Source organism: Pollicipes pollicipes, unplaced genomic scaffold (genome assembly GCF_011947565.3).
Source record: "Pollicipes pollicipes isolate AB1234 unplaced genomic scaffold, Ppol_2.1 Scaffold_4881;HRSCAF=5763_pilon_pilon_pilon, whole genome shotgun sequence".
NCBI classification, from domain to species: domain Eukaryota; kingdom Metazoa; phylum Arthropoda; class Thecostraca; order Pollicipedomorpha; family Pollicipedidae; genus Pollicipes; species Pollicipes pollicipes.
In genome coordinates this window covers 57658170-57677261 of record NW_023596576.1, presented here as the reverse complement: position 1 = coordinate 57677261, position 19092 = coordinate 57658170, and the positions used below count along the sequence as shown (strand labels likewise).

The following is a 19092-nucleotide window of genomic DNA, read 5'->3' as shown; positions in this document are numbered from 1 at the left end:
AGGGCCGCCGTCGGACGCAGCCACCGGCGCTGCGCATCTGCACAATGCATGGATGAGACACGAGCGGGCACGCTGATCGGCTGTCTGGCGGCGCGGCTCCGTCGCGTCTGACGTCAGCGCTCCTAATCCGACTCTCGTAAACATACTGCAACGGCCAGCCACGAGCAGGCGCAAAAACCTGACGTCACACGATCTGCTTCATATTTATAGCCGCCAGAGTGTGGGACAGGTGACCCTGAACACACGATGTGGGCCAGGAGGGTTATTCCAGGGCTGGTAAGCGTTTTCGACCATCAGTTTATCCACGCACAGAAAGTGCTGGTTTACCTCCCGACCGTTCCAGACTAGCTGGCCGCCGCCTGCCCCAGCCCGGTACTCACGTATGGCGACGGCTGCCAGCATGACGCTGCCCACGGCCACGGCGCTGATCTCGGCCGTGCTGAGGGGGTCGGCCGGCGCCGGCTCCGAGCCGCGCGCCTCGCGCCGCACCGTGTCGGCCGAGGGCGCGGCCGGCGGCGGCGAGGGCGACCGGAGCCCGCCGGGCACCGCGGGGCCACCGCCGGACGGCACGGCGCCCGCGTCCGCCACGGAGGCCGGCGCCTCGGCCGGAGCGACCAGCGGCGGCGCCGCCCCGTCCGCCGGAGCACCGCCCGCGCCGCCAGCGCCGGCCGGCGGCGGCGAGTCGGCTACACCGCCAGCCACACTGTCTCCCTCACTGTCCGCTGCACTGTCTACTTCACTGTCCGCTGGGCTGTTCGCCGCACTGTCTGCTGCAGTGCCTGGCGCGCCGTCTCCTGCGGCCTTCGCTCCACTGTTCACTGGGATGTTCTCTCCACTGTTCACTCCACTGCTGGCTCCAATGTCAGCTGCACCCTGCGCCTGAGGCCCGCCACCGCCGCTGTGCGGCCCGTCCCTGTCCCTGACCGGCACCGGGTCTCGGACCGCGCCGTCCTCCGGCTCCGTCTCCTGCCCCTCGTCCTCCACCGGGGCTTCGTCTCGTTCGCCGTCGAGCGGCAGCAGCGGCAGGGCGGCGACCGGCTGCGGCTCTGGCTCTGGCTCCTGCTCCTGCTCCCGCTCCTGCTCCTGCTCCTGCTCCTGCTCTAGCTCCGGCTCCGGCACCGGCTCGGGCACACCGCTGCCCTCCACCAGCGCGTCGGCCTCCTCCTCCGACCGCGGCTCGGTGACGCGCCGGTCGGGCAGCTCGCCGGGCGGCGCGGCCGCCGTCAGCGCGCTGCTGTACGCGATGACGACGCGGCCGCCGGTGACGCCCTGCACGCGCCGCTCCAGCCAGAGCCGGTCGGGCTGCAGCAGGCGGCGGAAGCGCAGCAGGTCGCTCCGGCGGACGGCGGCCACGCGCCGGCCGTCGCGGGTGCGCACGTACCCGCCCACCGGCGCCTCGGTCGACCTGGCGGCGCGCAGGACAAGGCGTCAGAACGGACACAGCGGCAGATAGCAGAGAGCCCCAACAAGCCGTCGCACTGCGCTGCGCGATGGCTTGGGCACTGTCGACGACATGGAATGAAAAATGGAAAAGGAAGATGTTTCGCATTCATTGTCCACGATTTTAAACTGAGTTGGACGGATTGCAATACTTTATGGTATCTATACGAATGAATCTGTATGGCGTAAGAACCAAATACCAACACGCTCTATTTCCTGAACTTGAAGCCAGTTGATGTTTGAGCTTAACATTAGGGCTTGCTTCGACTCACAGGACAATAGCCACTCAATACAGTATTCCGAGATTAATTTGAAGAACAAGTCAACGTCACGCGTAAACTGATTCCTTACTTTGTTTATAACGCCCATGCGGGCGCCTTGCCCCATTCATGTCACACTCGATCACCATTACGACGAATTGCGATTATGGAAACCGGTGATCACTATTAACCACGCATCATCGGCTTAACGAGTTAAAACGCCAATGTGACGTCAGCTTGTTAGGTGAGTGACGGCACGCACAATGAAGCGTGATGGGTCTTATCTTCGTTTTACCCGAATCTTGCTTTTTCCGTGACGCCTGGCAAAGTCGCACTGCAGAACCATAGCTACGTACGCTTTGCCATATTTTGCATATCGCCGCGTACCCACCAAAGTAATTCATTCGTTTTAAGAGTATTTTCCCGTCACTAGTCCTTTCTTTTCTCAAATGTACAAAACGTCCAAGCACAAAACGTGGCTGGGTGTTTAAGAGATTACATTTAAATGACCTCTTTTGATGTCAGACAATACCGTTTCAAAGGTATCTATGACGAGGTGTTTTGACACATTTACGAGGCTTCTTTGATCCAACGTAGCACACAAACTGTAGTCACGCCATAGACAGCCACCCATAAATTATTTGACACGAGAAACAACTACCGCTGCGCAAAACTGCCAGCATCACAACTTCAACACCGCGAATAACAAATATCTCTCGAAGGTTGCCGGCAGCTTCCGAGCCTTTTCCGTGCAGCGTATGCCGTAACTGCCTCCCCAGAGGGTTGCCGGACCGATGAGACGCGCCCGAGCCTGTGACAAGCCGCAGCCAGAACACATCACCGCCGGCAGGCTGCCATCCGGCCAGCGCGGCGCCCAGCCACTGGATCAGAGCGTGCCTCGGCCGCAACACAGCCGCCGCGGTATGTGCGGAGCGCCGGGAGCGGCAGAGGTCCGAGCCAGACGGACGCTGTCCCGGCCGGCCGGCGGCGGCGGCGGCGGCGGCGGCTGCTGTCTCGAGCCGCCCCTGTCGCTCGGCGGTGGCGCGCGCTCCGGCCGACCCGACTGACCCGACCCGGGCCGTATCAGGGCGCCCGGGCGCCGCCGCCCAGCCGCGACTTCCGTCAAGATTACACGTTTTTATCGGAGCGTAGGCCACTCGCCGTCCGATACGGACAACAGAAGGGTGACATCGTCAACGTGGGCACTCGAGTCGAGACGTCTGATTGCTCCCTTCTGACAACGGGTACCGGGGTCGGTTGCGACCCTACAGCAGCTTATTGAGATTTGGGAGCAACGAGGCCATTTTCAGGAATGGATCTGATCACACAAACACCGCCGGAGGGTCGGCTGACCGTTTGCCATTCCTTCAGTGAAACTGATCCACCAAGTCTTCCTCAGTCGGAGTGTTTGACTCGTATTTCACGGGCATGCAAATATGTGAGGCCTGGCGGGACCGGCACGACGGGCGCCGACTGTGGCATGGTGCGCGCATCAATCAGGGTCTCGACCTCCAAACATCTCCATCAACGGAACGGATCTCATGTACACATGGAAAACTACCGCCGCTGACCACCGCAAGAGCAGCCCTACCGCCGGAGCCGCCAAGCGACTTCCTCTCAGCCTGCTGGCATCGGTGCTCTACTGCGGGGGCTGGTTACATCACATGCAACTAGGAATGAACGCACGTTTAGCCCGCGCTGAGTACGCACAGCTGACAGCAATGGCTTCGCTGAATGGGCATGTCCTATCGTGAATGCCGTGCACGTAGAAAGCCGGAGTAAAATTGGAGTAGCTCCGACCCGTAATCCTAAATATCGCGAGTACAATGCGTGCAGCTTCGCGGTTTCGTCCTACGTTGCTAGGCCTCGGTCACGTATCTCCGAACCCCATCATATCAGCAAGACGAAATCGGCTTTTATGGGCGGCAGACTCTCACAGTTTGTCGGACGCACTCGTGCGCACTCATTGAGTCGCGTGCCCAGCTGAGAGCCGGGCGAAGCGCGGCATGCGCGAGTTCTGGCCGATGCCAGCTGTGCAGGGCACGACGCCTCCACAGGTGACCCGTGAGCATAGGCACGGCGTCGGCCAGTTGCGTGCGGTGCCCACCGCGTGGCCCAGTGCAGCGGGTGACTGCCACCGTCCCCGCACGTCCTCCCGGGCCGCCAGACACCGTCTCGATCCCTCCCGACTGCCGGACTCGCCGCGTGGAGGGAGGCTGGACACGCCGAGGACTCGACTTTCCACCGCGTGCGGGCGCCTCTCCCCACGGGCCCTCCGCTCTCCGGGGCCGCGGCACTCACTGGGGCGTTACGGGGGCGACGGTGGTGGTGGTGTTGGCCAACTCAGCCGACGCTACCAACATGGCTCGCGGCGTGGTCGGGCTGGCCGCGGCCGGCGTCACCGCCAGCAGCGCCAGCACTGGCAGCAGCGACAGCAGCGCAGGGAGACCAACTGCAACAGAACGGACAGAAGTGTTATCACCTGCAGCAGCAGCGACAGCAGCGGGACCGAGTGTAGCAGGACGAACAGAGGCGTCCACACCGTTGCTCTGAGCTGACGCCTGTGAACCGAACAACATAAGGCTGAGTGGTCGCAGCGCTCATGTTTGGCGAGGACACACACACGGACAGAGACACTGCGCGGGCTGGGTCGGCGGCGCGCCGCAGACCAGTCGGATGCGTGTCGGCGTCGAGTCCCGCGCCGCGCGACGACGGTGGAGGACATCGACTGGGCCGAGGCACTGCACGGCCCGCCTCGCGCTGGGGCTCCGGCGGGAGCCGCGTCACTTACGCCCGACGTGCGCCATCACCGGCGGCAGCGGCGACACTGCCACCCGGCCCGCTCGCCTACGGCTTCCGGCGGGGTCAGTCCCGTCGATAGGGCTTCGTGCGGCCCGGACCGGACCCCGCGTGCCCGCCAGCGCGCGCCAGCCACGCACAGGTCCTCCGCCGCACTGTCAGGGGTGCCGGCACCGCCCGGCAGCAGCCGCCGCCGTCACCGCCCGCCGCAGAGGGCGGTCGTGCCCCGCGGCCAACCGCCGGAAGGACGTGGGGGGGGGGGGGGGGGCGAAAGGGGTGGGAGCTGATCGCGACTGGCCGCCGCCAGCGGCCCGGAGCGCTTTGTAAGCGCTGATGCAACTTTTGACTTTTAGTTGCGCGCTGAGTGGGGCTGCTGTGCATGCCGACCCCGCTGAGAAAAGCTTGCACCTATCCGCCCCTATTGATTCCAGGTGCTCACGAACGGCAGGCGAAGTGCCCCAGCCTTCCCCTACCATCCGCCGTGCGCGCGGTCTATTGACGTCCCCAGCAGGCCAGCGGGCGAGACGGACGTGCGTGTTTTTGCAGGTCATTACAGCGTCGGCCGTCCCCAGACACCGCCGCATCAATCGAACCTGCCCGGATACGAGACTGCACGGTCCAGGAAACGGCTGACCAACAGCGCCGTCCGCCGGGTGAGTCAATCCGCCGTCTTCCCGGCATAGCGGATAACAAGCAACGCGACCTTCCGGATGTAACGGAGCCCACTGTAGCTCGCCGGGGTAACGGGCTGGGCGCAGTGTCGCGGTTCAGCTCATGGGCCGGGTGCCGGCGGCTGACCGGGCCGCGGTCAGCTGACGCCGACGGCCGGCGGGCAGCCTGCGGGGCGCCGGCTTCTCCGGCCGCGCCGGGGCGTCGGCCGGCCGCCGCTCCGGACGTCGTCGCGCCGACGCCCAGGTCAGCCGCCGTCGGAGACAGACGAATCGGCCGGGAGGTCTGGCGCCGGACCGGGACCGCGGACCAGACCAGACCAGACCAGACCCGAACAGTCCAGACCAGACCAGATCGGACCCGACCCGACCCGAACAGAACAGTCCAGACCAGACCGGATCCGAGAAGAACAGTCCAGACCAGACCAGACCAGACCGGACCCGACCAGATCCGAGCAGACGAGCCCAGACCAGACCAGACCTGATCAGATCCCAGAAGAACAGCCCAGACCAGACCAGACCAGTCAGGCACTCCAAACGCAGCCGCACCGATCGTGACAGCCGTACGGAGCCGACAGACATGACGGGCCCACAGCTGGATCACCCTCACGAATGGCATCGACCAGGGCTGTGCGCGCTTCCACCAACGAGAGTCGGAATACGACGCACATCTAAAAAAAAAAACATACGTTCATCTCCCACGGGAACGCATGCACCGAGCGCGTTGCGTTGGAATCGCACGAGCCGACAGCGAGAGGTCGAGGAGCGTCAACAAGGCGCCGCGGTGCAGTGACAAGGTATCAGCATCAACAAGGCACCGCAACACAGTGACACAGCCCGAGGGAGCATCAGCGAGACGCTGCGTCAATGAAACAGCGCGAGGAGCATCAGCGAAGCGCCACGGTACGGTGACACAACGCGAGGCGCCGCGGTACAATGACACTGCGCGAGGAGCAACAGCGAGACGCCGCGGTACAGTGACATAGCGGGAGGCGTCGCCATACAATGAAGCAACACGAAGAGCATCAGCGAAGCGCCGCGGTACAGTGACACAGCGCGAGGAGCATCAGCGAAGCGCCGCGGTGCAGTGGTACAGCGCGAGGCGCCGCGGCATAGTGACACAGCGCGAGAAGCATCAGCGAGGCGTCGCGGTACAGCGATACAGCGCGAGGAGCATCGGCGAAGGGCCGCGGCACAGTGATACAGCACGAGGAGCATCAGCGAGGCGCCGCGGTACAGCGACACATCGCGAGGAGCATCAGCGAGGCGCCGCGGCACAGCGACACAGCGAGAGGAGCATCAGCGAGGCGCCGCGGTACAGTGACACGGCGCGGCCCAGCGGCCAGCAGCGGCCCAGCAGCCCAGCGGCCAGCAGCGGTGTACTGATGGCTCGCACCGGCCGGCCGCTGGTCCGCGCCGGTGACACGCAGCCACCGCAGACTCACCGGGCCGGTCTGAGGTCATCGCCAGGAGGCCGAGTCGTCTCATCTCTCATTTCACGGGGCTCGGGCCGGCCGCTGGCCGACGCACGGCCCACGAACTGCAACCAGAACGGACGGGGTAAGCGGGGAGCCGGGCCAGGGTCCGACCACCGCAGCACACAGATCGGACGCGGGTTCGCCTGAGCGCGTGCGTGGCGACGTAGGAGTCGTAGGAGCGTGTGGGGTACTGCCAGTGCTAATGAGGCCACACAGTCGGACATCGGCACACGCAACTGGCGCAAGGTCAGGCGTAGCAGCTTGCCGCACGTGGCTCCATACCGTGACAAGGGAACACTTGTCGACACTGTCGATCGCTGCGACAGCAGGCGTTTCAACACCGATACAGCGGAGCCTCCGTTCCGGCAGCCGAACTCGCACGGCGCAGGGCCGCCAGCCCGGACGCGGTCGCACACTGCGTGCATTCGCTGCAACCGCGGCGCTGTCTGCGATGACAAGCGGACGGAGTGGGCGGGGCGGAGGGGGGGGGGGGGGAGGGGCGCTCTTCCCGTGCGGCTCCGCGCCCGGGGTCAGGTGGCAGGGGCCGAGAGCCCTGCTGTCGCGGCGCGACCAGCCGCCAGACACGCACGTCCGGACGACTACGGCGGTCAACGCTCACCGCACAGGAACTCAACACAGCAGCCGTGGGAACCCCGGCCGAACAATGGACACTTGCGTTTGTTGTGAGCAGCGTCGTGAATGGACACACGTGGGCGTAAAAACGGCGTAGAAAGGGCCACTCAGTGGCAAGAGGCTCTGAAGCCCAAGTGGTCATGATTCATCGCATGATAGCCCGTTTCCAACACACGTCGCAAACCGACTTCAAACCAGTGCTCAGTTTGATACCACGCCATGCCTTGCGAAACATGGCATGACATCGAAAGCGCCCAGCCGTGGAAACACCGTCCTTTCGCCACCAGCCCACCGCTGGAAGGAAACTGCGCACCGCAGAACACGTCACGCGCCGGCGCCGCGCGAGGTCAGACGGTTAATCCGGAGACTGCCGCGGCCCGGCTGAGTCAACTGATAAGCCTTCCGGCTGAGGCAGCGGCGCAGGCTGCCTGTACCTGGCGGCGTAGGTTCGGACCCGGTCCAGCGGCGGCGCACGGTCGAAACGACGTTCGGAATTCGGGTGCTGGAATGCAATACTGCGGGCGGGTGTGCGCCACAGGCCGCACGGACGCGCCGTTTGCCGTCCGGCCCGCGGGCGGGCGGGGCCCTCCGGCCCCACCGGGCAGCGTCTGTATAACCCCAGAGGTGTGCGGACAATCGCTCATGGATTTCGGCTAACCCTTTCGCCCGCCACGGTATGCTAATGAGCGGTCGGCGAGCGCGCGGACAGCGGCGCCGGCCGGCCCGTCCGCGGTCCGCGGCTGCCCCGCCGTCTGCCGCGCGCGCCGCGCGGCCGCGGACGGCCCTCACCGCGGCGTCGAATCCCCGGCGAGGCGACGGACGTACCGGACGGCGGCTCACGCTGTTGCACCGCAGCAGCACCACTGCCGCGGAGACGAGAGGCCGGACGGCCGCGGCGGTGACGCGTTACGCCACCACCGACCGAAGGTCGCGCAGTTGCCGCCGGAAAACACGGACCGCGCGTTACCACACCGGTGCGGTGGAAGCCCCGGTCCCGCAGGCATCCCGGTCAAGCCGTCACGCGGCGGGCCGTGACTGTCCGGCGACGGCGGCGGCGGTCGGCTCCTACGCTGAGCCGGGAGGGGGTCGTCAGTCACGGCGGGCGGCCGTGACGTCCCGGCGGGCGGCGGCGGCGGTCGGCTCCTACGCTGAGCCGGGAGGGGGTCGTCACGGCCGTCAGGTGGCAGCAGACGGCTCGGGACACGGCCGTCCGATTATAATGATAGGGTCCAGACGGCGCAGTGCCGGCGGGGCAGGGGACAGGAGACCGGGCCCGGGTGGTGGCGCGTGGGCGTCAGCCGCGAAACGCTGCCGGAGAGTGACGTCACACGCGTTCCGCAGATCCGTCAGATGATCGGGAAAACATGCGTGAGACAGCCGCCGGAACTGAGCGGTCGCTGTACCGAGCAAGGCGGAAGCTGGCTGCGGAACACCGGCCAGGAGTCGACCACGAATGCAACTGAAACTGGCTGAGCTGGCAATTTCCCCGTTCCCCCGCCGCCTCTGGGACTCGGGGCTTCAGCTGCCTCCTGTGGCACTGACAAGGGACACTGGGAGCACCTAAGCATGCCGCGCACGTGTGCGCTCTCTCCATAGGCGAGCGCAGCCCAGTTTCTCTCCCGTGTACGTTCTCCATACCGACTGCCTCCGGACGCAGGCCCGGACGCCTGGCGCTTATGATGGCTGGCCGTGTCCGTGGCCGCCGAAGCCAGCCGTCCAGCCGCCGATGGCAAGCAGACGAGCTCTGACGCCGCCGGCCGCCAGTCGGGCCCGCCCGCCCAGCCACGCGCCGGACGGTCGGCGCCGGCGTCGCGGCCGCCCTGACCTCCGGGCATGTCCCCCAGAGCCCGACTGCAGGTCCCGCCCGACAGCTGCGGCCGAGCGGGACAGACAGCTGCTCACGGCAGCCGTCCGGAAACTGCCCGGCCGGCCCAAACGCCAGTCTTCGTCAAACGAGGACGACTCGGAGCTTCTGAACTGCCGAATCAGCCCTCAGATTTTCGTTGGCGCACGCTGGACTGGCCAATATATTCGGGCCGAGATTGGTATTACAAAGTACCCGTTCAACTTCAAAAGACTCTAAAGTGATTTGGGGCTGAAACCAGATCCCTCTCTGCGATTGGCGGTTCATCGGCATACATTTCCATGCATTTGTGTATGTTAACGCTAGAAAGGGACCCACCGGCGCCATGCGCCGACGAACAGAAGCCCCAACACAAGCCTGGCCGCAGCCGCCTTTCCACGATCGGCTCGACGCCCACCCCCACCGGCACCGCGGCGCCGGGCACTTCCGACCGCCGAGGCTGCAGGGCTGGCGTCGCCGGCTTCCGACGGCTTCCGTATTCCACGTGGGCGGTGCGCGCCGGCCCGGCAGCCCACGTGCAGGCGCCGGGCGGGCCTTCCGTTGAGTCGGCACCGGGCCGGGTAGGGCCGCCGACCAGCCGGCCCGGCGTCGCGGCCGGCACAGGCGGAGCTCGATGGACGGGCGCGCTGGCTGATCGGTGCGAGCGCCAGCTGATCAGTGTGAGCGCCAACTGATCGCTGTGAGCGCCAGCTGATCGGTGTGAGCGCCAGCTGATCGGTGTGAGCGCCAGCTGATCGGTGTGAGCGCCAGCTGATCGGTGTGAGCGCCAGCTGATCGGTGTGATCGCCAGCTGATCGGTGTGAGCGCCCGGGGCGTCGTCCGCCCAGCCACCGTGCGGGGACGTGGAGAACTGGGGCACATCGCCGCCCAACGGCCTGGTGCACCAGATCGGGGTGAAAATTGTCGGAATAGCAACGGCAGTGTGGTCATGTTTCAGAGCGAAAACCCGCGTGACGGAAGTCCGCCAGACGGCGCACGCGACCGTCTAGAAGCCCGCGTGGCTCGTCAGCATTCCGCCTGCACCAATACACTCGGAACCGGAGTGGAAGTGAGGTCGGCCGGCTGAATGGGCCGGGGGGAAGTGAGCCAGCCGCCGCAGCCGCGCAGCCCCCGTCCGCCGCAGCGGGGTAACAATGGGCCGGCGCCCGCCCTGACCCAGATCCCGCGCACAGAGCCGACCCGCGGACCACGCCGGTGCCGGAGGGAGGCGACCGACGCAGGACGATAGGGCAGAGGGTGGGGCGGTCGTGTCGAGGGAAGGAGGGATCGAGCTGAACGGATAGGTCATGTCCAGTCGAGAGCTGCATCGCGTGAAGAAGTCATGACGCGTGGGGAGATGGTGTGAGCGGGAAGGTTGTTGCGAACAGAGCGGTGACATCCGACCAAGAGGTCATGCTGAATGGAGAGCTCTGAGCGAATGGGAAGGTCAGGGCAGATGAGAAGGTCAGAGGAGCTGAGAGGTCACGCTGGACGAAGACGACAGAGTGAGTGAGAAAGTCACAGCAAGTCGGTGGCCACATTGACCAGAGAGGTCGCCCTATATGAAGTCACATGGGGGGAATGCCTGCACCAAGTAGTTCATATCGAAGAGAAAGATCCCATAACGTGGAGGGGTCATGTTGGGATTCAAAAGACCCGTCCACGGGCGCCCGAAAAGTAGATCTAGTTCAGGGCTCAGCCACGAAGAGGCCGATATAACTCGTACTAGCTAAGGTCTGATCGTATTTCGAAACCACTCAAGTTATATGTTTTAGGAAATAAGTTGCATGCCTTTATTGAACTCATGCTTCATTCTTGCAATCAATAACCCAGATGTGGTGGTGGTGGCGGGGGGGGGGGGGGGAGCTCGTGCGTAAAGCCAAGATGAATGCGTAAGAGCCTCGTAACCTGAAGCATCGGGGAGGGAGCTGGCGGCCCCAAGCACCAGCCGTTGCTGCGCCACGCCACTGGACACGTCCTATCGAGCCGAGCTCAGATCCGGTGGCCGGGCTGAGATCGAATGGAGGGACTGTGTCACGTGGAGATGTTATATCGAGTGGACGGACCAGATCACGTGCAGAGGCTATACCGAAGGTAAATATCACGGCAGTCGAAGCGCCAGTGCTCAATTTAATGACGCCTGATTCGCTGATTTACATCGTACAGAGACTTCGCGAAGATAACATCATTTGTTACTGATGTCAGTAAGGGAAATACGACAACACGCGAACATTGAAACGCAGAATGCGGTAAAACCGCACCATAACGAGAGCAAGTCTTTCCGTCATCTGGGAATGCCTGGGAACATTTGGGACTTCATGTACAGGAAACTGATACCGCTACATTGCAGCCAGCACAGCCATGTGCACTTGTAGCCGCTCTTAGATTGCATAGCCGAGTGTGACCTTGTTCGTTTCCCTTCATGGAATATGCCCAGCGCACAGATGCAAGCCACAGGCCGCGAGTGACAACAGTGCACGGCGTATCTCGCCGAAAAATATCCAGGCTAAGCACTTTAAATGTGTGACGTCAATCCTCCGCAGATAGCCGCGATCCAGCACGCTCGTTTATACATTCCTACAGCTGCTGAGCTCGAACGGCATTCCAAATTAGCAAGCTTCGCATTCCAGCGAACGGTCCGCACGCTGCTCGTGTAAAGGCCACATCCAAAGGTCCGCACCGCAAACGCTGAGAAAATGAATTTGTTGCTGACCGCGGCACTGTCGAAGTCGGGCGTGAGCGTTTGGCCCCCAACATTCCGCTCGTCTCCTCCAGCTACCACCCATTTGCCGACAAGCAGCCTGCCGGTGGACAGGAGAGGACAGGACAGGACAGGGACAGGGCAGTGCAGTGCAGTGCAGGTCAGGTCAGGTCAGGTCAGGTCAGGTCAGGTCAGGTCAGGACAGGACAGGGCAGGGCAGGACAGGACAAGGCAGGGCAGGGCATGGCATGGCAAGGAAAGACAGGACAGGACAGGATAAGACAGGGAAGGGCAGGACAGAAGAAAACAACACAGGACATACCACGACAGGGCAGGACAGGGCAGGGCAGGGCAGCACAGGGCGGGGTACGACAGGGCAGAGGCTCCTGCCACATCAAGCCACCTGGCTTCAACCCAAACCGAGAGCCGTCCGCCAGTACGCCGCGAGGGTCCTGACCGCGCCAGCACACCCGCCCGTCCCCCGGCGTCGAACTCGGCGGGGCCGCGAGCGCCCTGACCGCGCCTGCGCGCCCGCCCGTCCCCTGGCATCGAACTCGGCAGGGCCGCGAGCGCCCTGACCGCGCCAGCACGCCCGCCCGTCCCCTGGCGTCGATGCCGGCGGGGCCGCGCTGGCAAGGTCAGCGGCTGCGGGGTCGGTCACTCGTCGACACCCCTCGGACGACCGGCCGGCCTTGGCGACCGGGCCGCGTCGCCGCGCGTCCCGGAGGTCGCCCGGAGGTCGTCCGCTCCCGATGACCCGGCCCGGGCCGGCGACACGGCTCGGCCGGCACCGGCACCCTGTCTGGCAAGGCCGTTCGCCGACGAGGCCGTACAGACCCTCCCCCCCCCCCCCCCCCCCCACCACCACCCGGTCGCCTAACGAGACGCGTGTCCGCGGGGCCGCCGGGAGCGGGTGCGCGGCGCCAGCGAACGCGCGTCAACATTGTTCGGGCCCCAAGTACACGCGGGCCGAGCGAGTCGGTGATGGCGAGCGGGCGGATAGGCGCGAACGCGGAGGAGCCCTGCTCAATACGGGCGCCGCGGCATGCGCTGCAGGCGGGAGCGTGATGGCCGAACGGTTGGCACCTTGGGCTCCCACGTGCGGAGTCCGCGTTTGAATGTCGGTTGCGCCCTGGCCGCTGAGCGCTAAGACGGCTGTCACAGTCCCCAACCTTTCATATGTGCGATGTGGGCAGAACGTAGGTGCGTCTGCCAATGGATGCGCGACGGCGCTCCGTTTAATAAATAACACAAATGCTATACAGGTGGTATTGTCGCGTCCCGCCGCTCCCCTGTACCCGCGCCGTGCGCGGCGCAGGCGAGAGAGGCGCGGCTCTGGCCGGTGACCCGGCGACCGATGACCGGTGACCGGTCACCGTCGGTTGCACCTGGCACTCGTCCCAGTACACAACTGCCGCGGCGTGGTGCGCGCCACACCGACCGGAGAAAGATCGACGCGACGGGTTCGCAACCGCCGAAGGCCCGAGCTCCTGACACCGACAACAGACGGTTTCAAAGCGGCGGAGGCCGGGGCCGAGCTGGCCGCCACTGCCGACACCGACGTCGACGCCCGACTTTAGTCATCGATCGCGCCGCCAATTAAGCGCGCAGCTGTACCAGCCAGGCGGCGGCAGACGCTCGCTGCCCCCAGTCGCAGCCGCTTTTTACGCCGCCTTGCGCGCGGCGTAACACGAGCCGGCCTGCAGGCGACCGTTCGCAGCCTGATAACCACGAGCTGCGCGCGCGTGCGGCGCACAAAAACCGGCAGCAGGTGCCAGCGACGCCTACCTGTTTGGCGGCCTGCCCCGGGGCGGCTGGCGGCTGTGGCCTCAGCACAGGTGGCCGGTCGGCGGCACTGGGACAGGCGCCGCCGGCAGTCGCGGCGCTACCGCCGCAGTCCGCGGCCGGCCGGCCGGCGGCCGCCCACCAGGCGGCGGGCCGGGGCGGGGCGGGGGCGGGGGCGGGGGCGCTACGTCACCATGCGGCGTAGCGCGTCCTTGTGCCGGCCCGCCGGCCGGCGGCGGCGGCGGCGGCGACGGCCACCATCCATCCGCCTGCGTTCTCCTCGTCACACCCGACCGCACCGGGTCTCCGCACGGGCTCCTCGTGGAAGGAGGGATAGGGGGGGGGGGGGGGGGCTAAGGCGGTGTTCGCGGCGGCCGCCGATAGGGATCCGACCCGAGCGGCCCGGGCGGTCCAATCTGAACCCGGTCGAGGCGTCCGACTGCTCACCGACCGCGACTGCCCGCTGACCTAGCCGTACTCGGGCGGAATTGACTCCCTACGCGTCGACTCATCGGTGGCAGCAGTACCGCCAGCCGGGCTCCGCATTTCACCATGACGGCTTGTGGAACGGTTCGGCTCGGAACGGAACGGCTCGGCTCGAGCCGGCACGCGGACCGCCCGCGCGCCATCGGCTCCACGTAACCTCCCGGCTCGTGCCGGCCGCACTGACCGGCGTCGGCGCGCGTGTGCCTCGCGGCCGTGACGACCCGTGGCGCAGGGCCGGCACTCTCGGTTTCGCCGGCCGATGTCGAGTCACGTGCGGCCGGTGACGCCTGACGCGGAGCCGGTCGGGCCCGGCGCGCCGGCAGCCGCCGCACGTCCCGCTCTGGCACGCTCGCCCCGCGTGTCACGCGCGGCGGCAAGAGCGCCCGGGGCGAAACACCGGCGGCCCGAGAGCCCGCTAATCGGACAGCTTTCTCGCGAGTGTGTCGGCGGCTTGTCAAGAGGCTCGCCGAGGATGAGGGGCGGTGGCAGGTGACTGATAGCGGGCCGTCTTCGTGCGTCAGCGAGATAAACCTCGCGGCAATACGAGCGATGGATGATTCATGCCCACTTGGACTGGTGCGACGCGGCCGTGCACCGACTTCAGAGCCTTTTCAGATGCCCAACCGTCAGCGGTGATCTTGGCGTCTCTGGTTGGCGTCCGGTTCGCAGGTGGGGGCGGCGTGCCCTGCGGCCTCAGACCGGCCGCCCGGGCCGATCTGCACCGGGAAGGCGGGGCCGGTCGCGTTCAGACACCCCCTGCCGCCCCCCGCCCCCCACAAATTCACTGCCAGTCGCCAGCATCCAGAGCGACGAGAAGCACCTGCACGGAGCAGCACATTGGCTAGCCGGACAATGTTTCGGGCGGGATCCCGCGACTGGCTCACTCATCCAGACCGCACGTGTGGCTGGTTAGGATCAAGAACAGGCGGTGCCGCGTCGGGTCAGGGCAATGAACGCCGCCGGTCCTGTAATTGATGGCCTCGTGCGGTTGACAGTGGGACTCGGCCTTCTCAAGGCGGCTGGACTATATCACAGGCGATGAGGCCAGCACTCTGGCGGGCTGGCCGCATCGCAACTAGACCAGAACTCCAGACTCCCAACACCACACCCGAGCGTTGCAGGCCATGTAGGAAACAGTAAGTGTGCACGCACTGGCCCGAACAAGACGCTGCCGTGCGAGTTACGTGCTATTGATGCACCTGGCGTCAGGTAATACATCTTGAACAGACTACACAACAGCTCCGAACACGTGCGAAGGTGTCGCAATACGCATCACCCCGTACGCACGTAGCATGACAATCAAATGTGACGTCACGCACCTGAATGCGAGTAGCGATGACCGCGGAGAAAATCTCGCCGAGCACTATGAGTTCTGCTTCGTACGAAGACGGAATGCATGATGAAAGGTGTGCTTGCCGAACGCAGTGGCGTATGAAAGGGAGCCAAACAAAACCCGATGGCCGCGGAAAGGCACACAGACACGTGACACGTCACGTCATGAGAATGCCGAGACGCATTAGAAAAACTGGACCAAGCCGTGGGACAACAGAATCACTCAAGAAAAAAAAAAACACGTCCGAGGGCCTGTGAGAGGGCGATAGAGCATCTCATAAGACAATGGACACCTGATAAGACAATGAACATCTAATCAAATAATGCGGGAGCAAGTGTCATACTAATTGAGCGCGAGGGGCATACCCAGTCGGGGCGTGTGATTGGCGGACCTGCGCCCTCAGCAGCAGGCGGTCGGGGTGAGTCAGACTCGTCGAGTCAGCGGGCAGCAGCGCTCGCTGACGTCAGCAGACCGGGCGGCCGGCTTGCGTCGCGGCTCCGAATGGCCCGCTCGGACCGGCGCAGCGGGCGCCGCCGCCGCTCCAAAGTCGATCGGCCGACGCCGCCAGCGGGGCGGCGGCCGCCAGACGCGATCCCCCGCGTTCTTTTCCATTATCAAAGCATATCTCGAATCGAGGATCGAGGCAGGACGCCGATACCCCTCGGATAGCTGTCCGACCCCATAAAGATCGCGCCCGTCCCAACGCCCATCACCGATAGCGCCTCTGAAAGCGCTGACTCCGTGCCTGAGCCGCACACGCGGCCCGGGCGTCGACGCTCGATACCGGAGAGGAGGCGCCGGGCCGCCCCGGTGCGCCGATAATGGCCTGCCGTCCGCCACGTCGGCCGCCATTCGCCATTGCAATCAGCGCGCCGCCGCCCTGACGAACTTCATTACCGGCGGCGGCGAGCGGCCGCCGTAGCCGGCGGACGGGGCGAAGTCTCGCTCTCCGGCACACGGCGCCGGAGGCGTGCCTCGGACCGCGGCGGAGGGGTGGGTCACGCTCGGCGGGTAACTGCGCGCGCTTACGAGATTACCGCCCAATCTTTGGTGCGACGGATAGCTGCGCCGTATGAATAACACAAAAAACACATCACAGTCTATCGCGATCGTTGGATGAAATGATCAATCTTAAACGGTGACGCCATTCTGACGTCACGTTCGTTGGCTGTCTACCTTAAAAAACACAAGCCTGTGAAAACGGCGAGGGCAATAACGCCGTCTGGCTAAGTTCACCAAACCCTGTCCACTCGTGTCCCGTGTTCAGGCACACAACACACACACACACACACAGCCCCATATCTTGGCAGTAGTCTCTACATGATAACGTACTGTGCACTCTGATCGCCAGGTCACGCGAGTCTGGGACCCGGCTCCGGTGGAGGGTCCATGCTGCCAGGTCAGTGACCGGACCCGCGGGACCCTCGGGAGCCGGGGGGTGACGGCTCGGCACTCAGCAGCCGCGGCCCGGCGCGAGAGCGGTTCCCGCGCAGCTGCGGCTGAGGAGGGCTGCCCCAGTACGGCCGGCTGGCCGGGGACGGCTGCCCCGGTGCGGCAGGCTGGCCGAGGACCACCCCGAGCGGGCTGCGGCACCGCACCGCCGCCCGCTGGCAGGCGGCACCGCCCCGGCCGGCCCCATATCCGGCGGGGGCGGCCGGGGCTGCCAGAGGCCGAGTCACGCCCCAGATCGCCGCCGCGACGGCGCCAGACGCCGCGGCGGCCGGCCCCGAGTGTCGCCGACGGGCCGCGATACAGGCCGGATAGCGGCGCCCGCTCCGACCCCAGACCCGTCGGCCGCAGGGGCGGACCCCACCTCCAATTTTGGGGGAGCGAAGCTCTGAATACCGTGCCGTCTGCTGACAAACCGTGTCAGATAGAGACTAGCTTCGACAGGGGCTATCTACCCATCCGTGCTGCCGGGGCCCCTGAGGCTGTCTGTACCGAGGAGCGGCCTCGCCCGGCCTCGGCCCGCGCCTGGACACGCCGGCGCCGCGGCGTGACGCGCGCGCGTGCGCTGCGTCACGCCGCGCTGCGGCGGCGCCACGTGCGTGACGCCGGAACGACACCTGGCCGCGCCGGCGGTCGGCAAGCGCGCCCAGGGGCTAGGAGCACGGCGGGGTGCGGGGCCGAGGTCCCGAACTGCGGCTTAGCCCGGACCCTCTGCCCTGGGGTACTGCGTCTCTGCCCGTCCCCGAGCCCGGGCCGCCTCCTGAGCCCCCAGAGCCGTCCTGACGCCAGGGAAATTCCCAAGCTGCTGCTTTTTGCTGTTCTTTTAGTGCTGCTCTGCAGCTTGTCGCTTCCGATTTTATTCTATTCGGCGTACAGAAACTCACGCGCCAATAAGTGGTTTGCGAGTCCCCATCATCGGCGCCTCAAGCACTGGCCGCCAAGGAGAACGCAAAACACCGGGACACGATGACTCAAACGTGCAGCAGAATGCGCTCCTCCTAGCGCCAGAAATCCCCTAGCCAAAGGCCTGGGTAAGAGGGCCCCAACTCCCCACCACGTCCGCCCTTCTTTCCTGCCAGGGTGCGAAGCAGGCTACGCCACAAAGCCTCAGCGGCTGAGCTCGTCGTAACGCCCCTATGCCACGCACCCCACCTCAGACACATGCTGGGTGCATCGCTGGGCCCACGGCATGACTCATACCCACGGGACGCGCCATGGGACGGGAGCGCGCGCTGTCGGCACCCCCAGCCGGCACCGGGAGCGCACCTCGGCGCCCGGCCCGCTCGTCGGCCGGCCGGCCGGCCTGACAACTGCCGGCTGCGGCGGTGGCGAGCATCGCCATCGCCGCGGCGCAGAACGGCGGCGGCGGCTCCCGGAGACGCCCGCTCAAGCCAGACGCAGGTGCTGCCGGCCGAGGCCAACGCCGGGGAAAGGTCGACGCGGGCCGAGCCACCGCCGGTCGCGCAGAAAGGTCACGTCGGCGCCAGCTGCTGCCGCAGAGCCCGTCTGAGCCGGCTCACAGTCGGAGGCGGGACGAACAAGCGGGCTGCGGGGCGGGCGGGGGCGCCGGCACGCCCCGAGGTGCTCCGCGAGGAGTCCTGGCCGGAGGTGCGCAGCCATCAGTGCGGACTCGACACTCGCAGCGCATGTCGGGGGGTCCGGGGCACTGACCCGGCGCGCCGCAGGTGGACGGGCCTTACCTGCCGTCGCGTCGTCAGACAGCTCCGGTGACCTCCCTGGCCGCGGCGGCCACGCTCGCCGGCTATCTATCGACCACAACAGCACGCCGACACTCGAACGGCGTACTGCGAACCGCCGTCGGTTCAACAGCACGGCAAACGACCGCAGGTCGCGCCCAAGGGCGCCGAGCGGGACGCGCGCGTCGCGGCGCCGCCGGCCGGCCGGCTGTATACTGCGCGGACCGCCGCCGGTATACACACACACGCGCGCGCGCGCCTCGCAGCGGCACAGGTGCGCTGGCGGCGGCGGGCGAGGGGCCGCCATGCCGCCGGCGCCGTTGTGACGCTGTTTCCGCCGCAGTGTCCGGCCGACCCGCCGCTTCCGTCCGCTGGCGTGACCGGAGAGGGAGAGGGAGCGCGGCACGCTCGCCGCCCGCCGTGGCGCGCGCTGCGGCAACGACCGGCTGGGCCCCGGCGAGCAAGTCCGCCAGGATGAAAATGTTCGCTTCCTCCCGGTGGCGGCCGGGTTTTGGAAGTC

General features: G+C 66.0%; 1 protein-coding gene across 1 annotated transcript; it reads right to left on the bottom strand.

The window, feature by feature from the left end:
- Positions 1-839: 839 nt before the first annotated feature.
- Positions 840-18709, bottom strand: LOC119100648 (uncharacterized). Its single transcript, XM_037223725.1, has 5 exons — positions 18576-18709; positions 6613-6707; positions 4002-4152; positions 1304-1405; positions 840-873 (listed from the first exon to the last, which is right to left on the bottom strand). Exons 2-5 carry the CDS (start codon positions 6653-6655, stop codon positions 840-842), a joined length of 330 nt encoding a protein of 109 aa, XP_037079620.1. The 5' UTR covers positions 6656-6707; positions 18576-18709.
- Positions 18710-19092: the final 383 nt, after the last annotated feature.

Coding starts and splice junctions, on each gene's coding strand:
- LOC119100648 (XM_037223725.1), bottom strand. CDS start 6,655: ATGAGACGACTCGGCCTCCTGGCGATGACCTCAGACCGGCCCG. Junction 4,153..6,612: donor GATGACCTCAGACCGGCCCG/GTGAGTCTGCGG, acceptor GTTCTGTTGCAG/TTGGTCTCCCTGCGCTGCTG. Junction 1,406..4,001: donor GTCGCCCCCGTAACGCCCCA/GTGAGTGCCGCG, acceptor GCGCGCCGCCAG/GTCGACCGAGGCGCCGGTGG.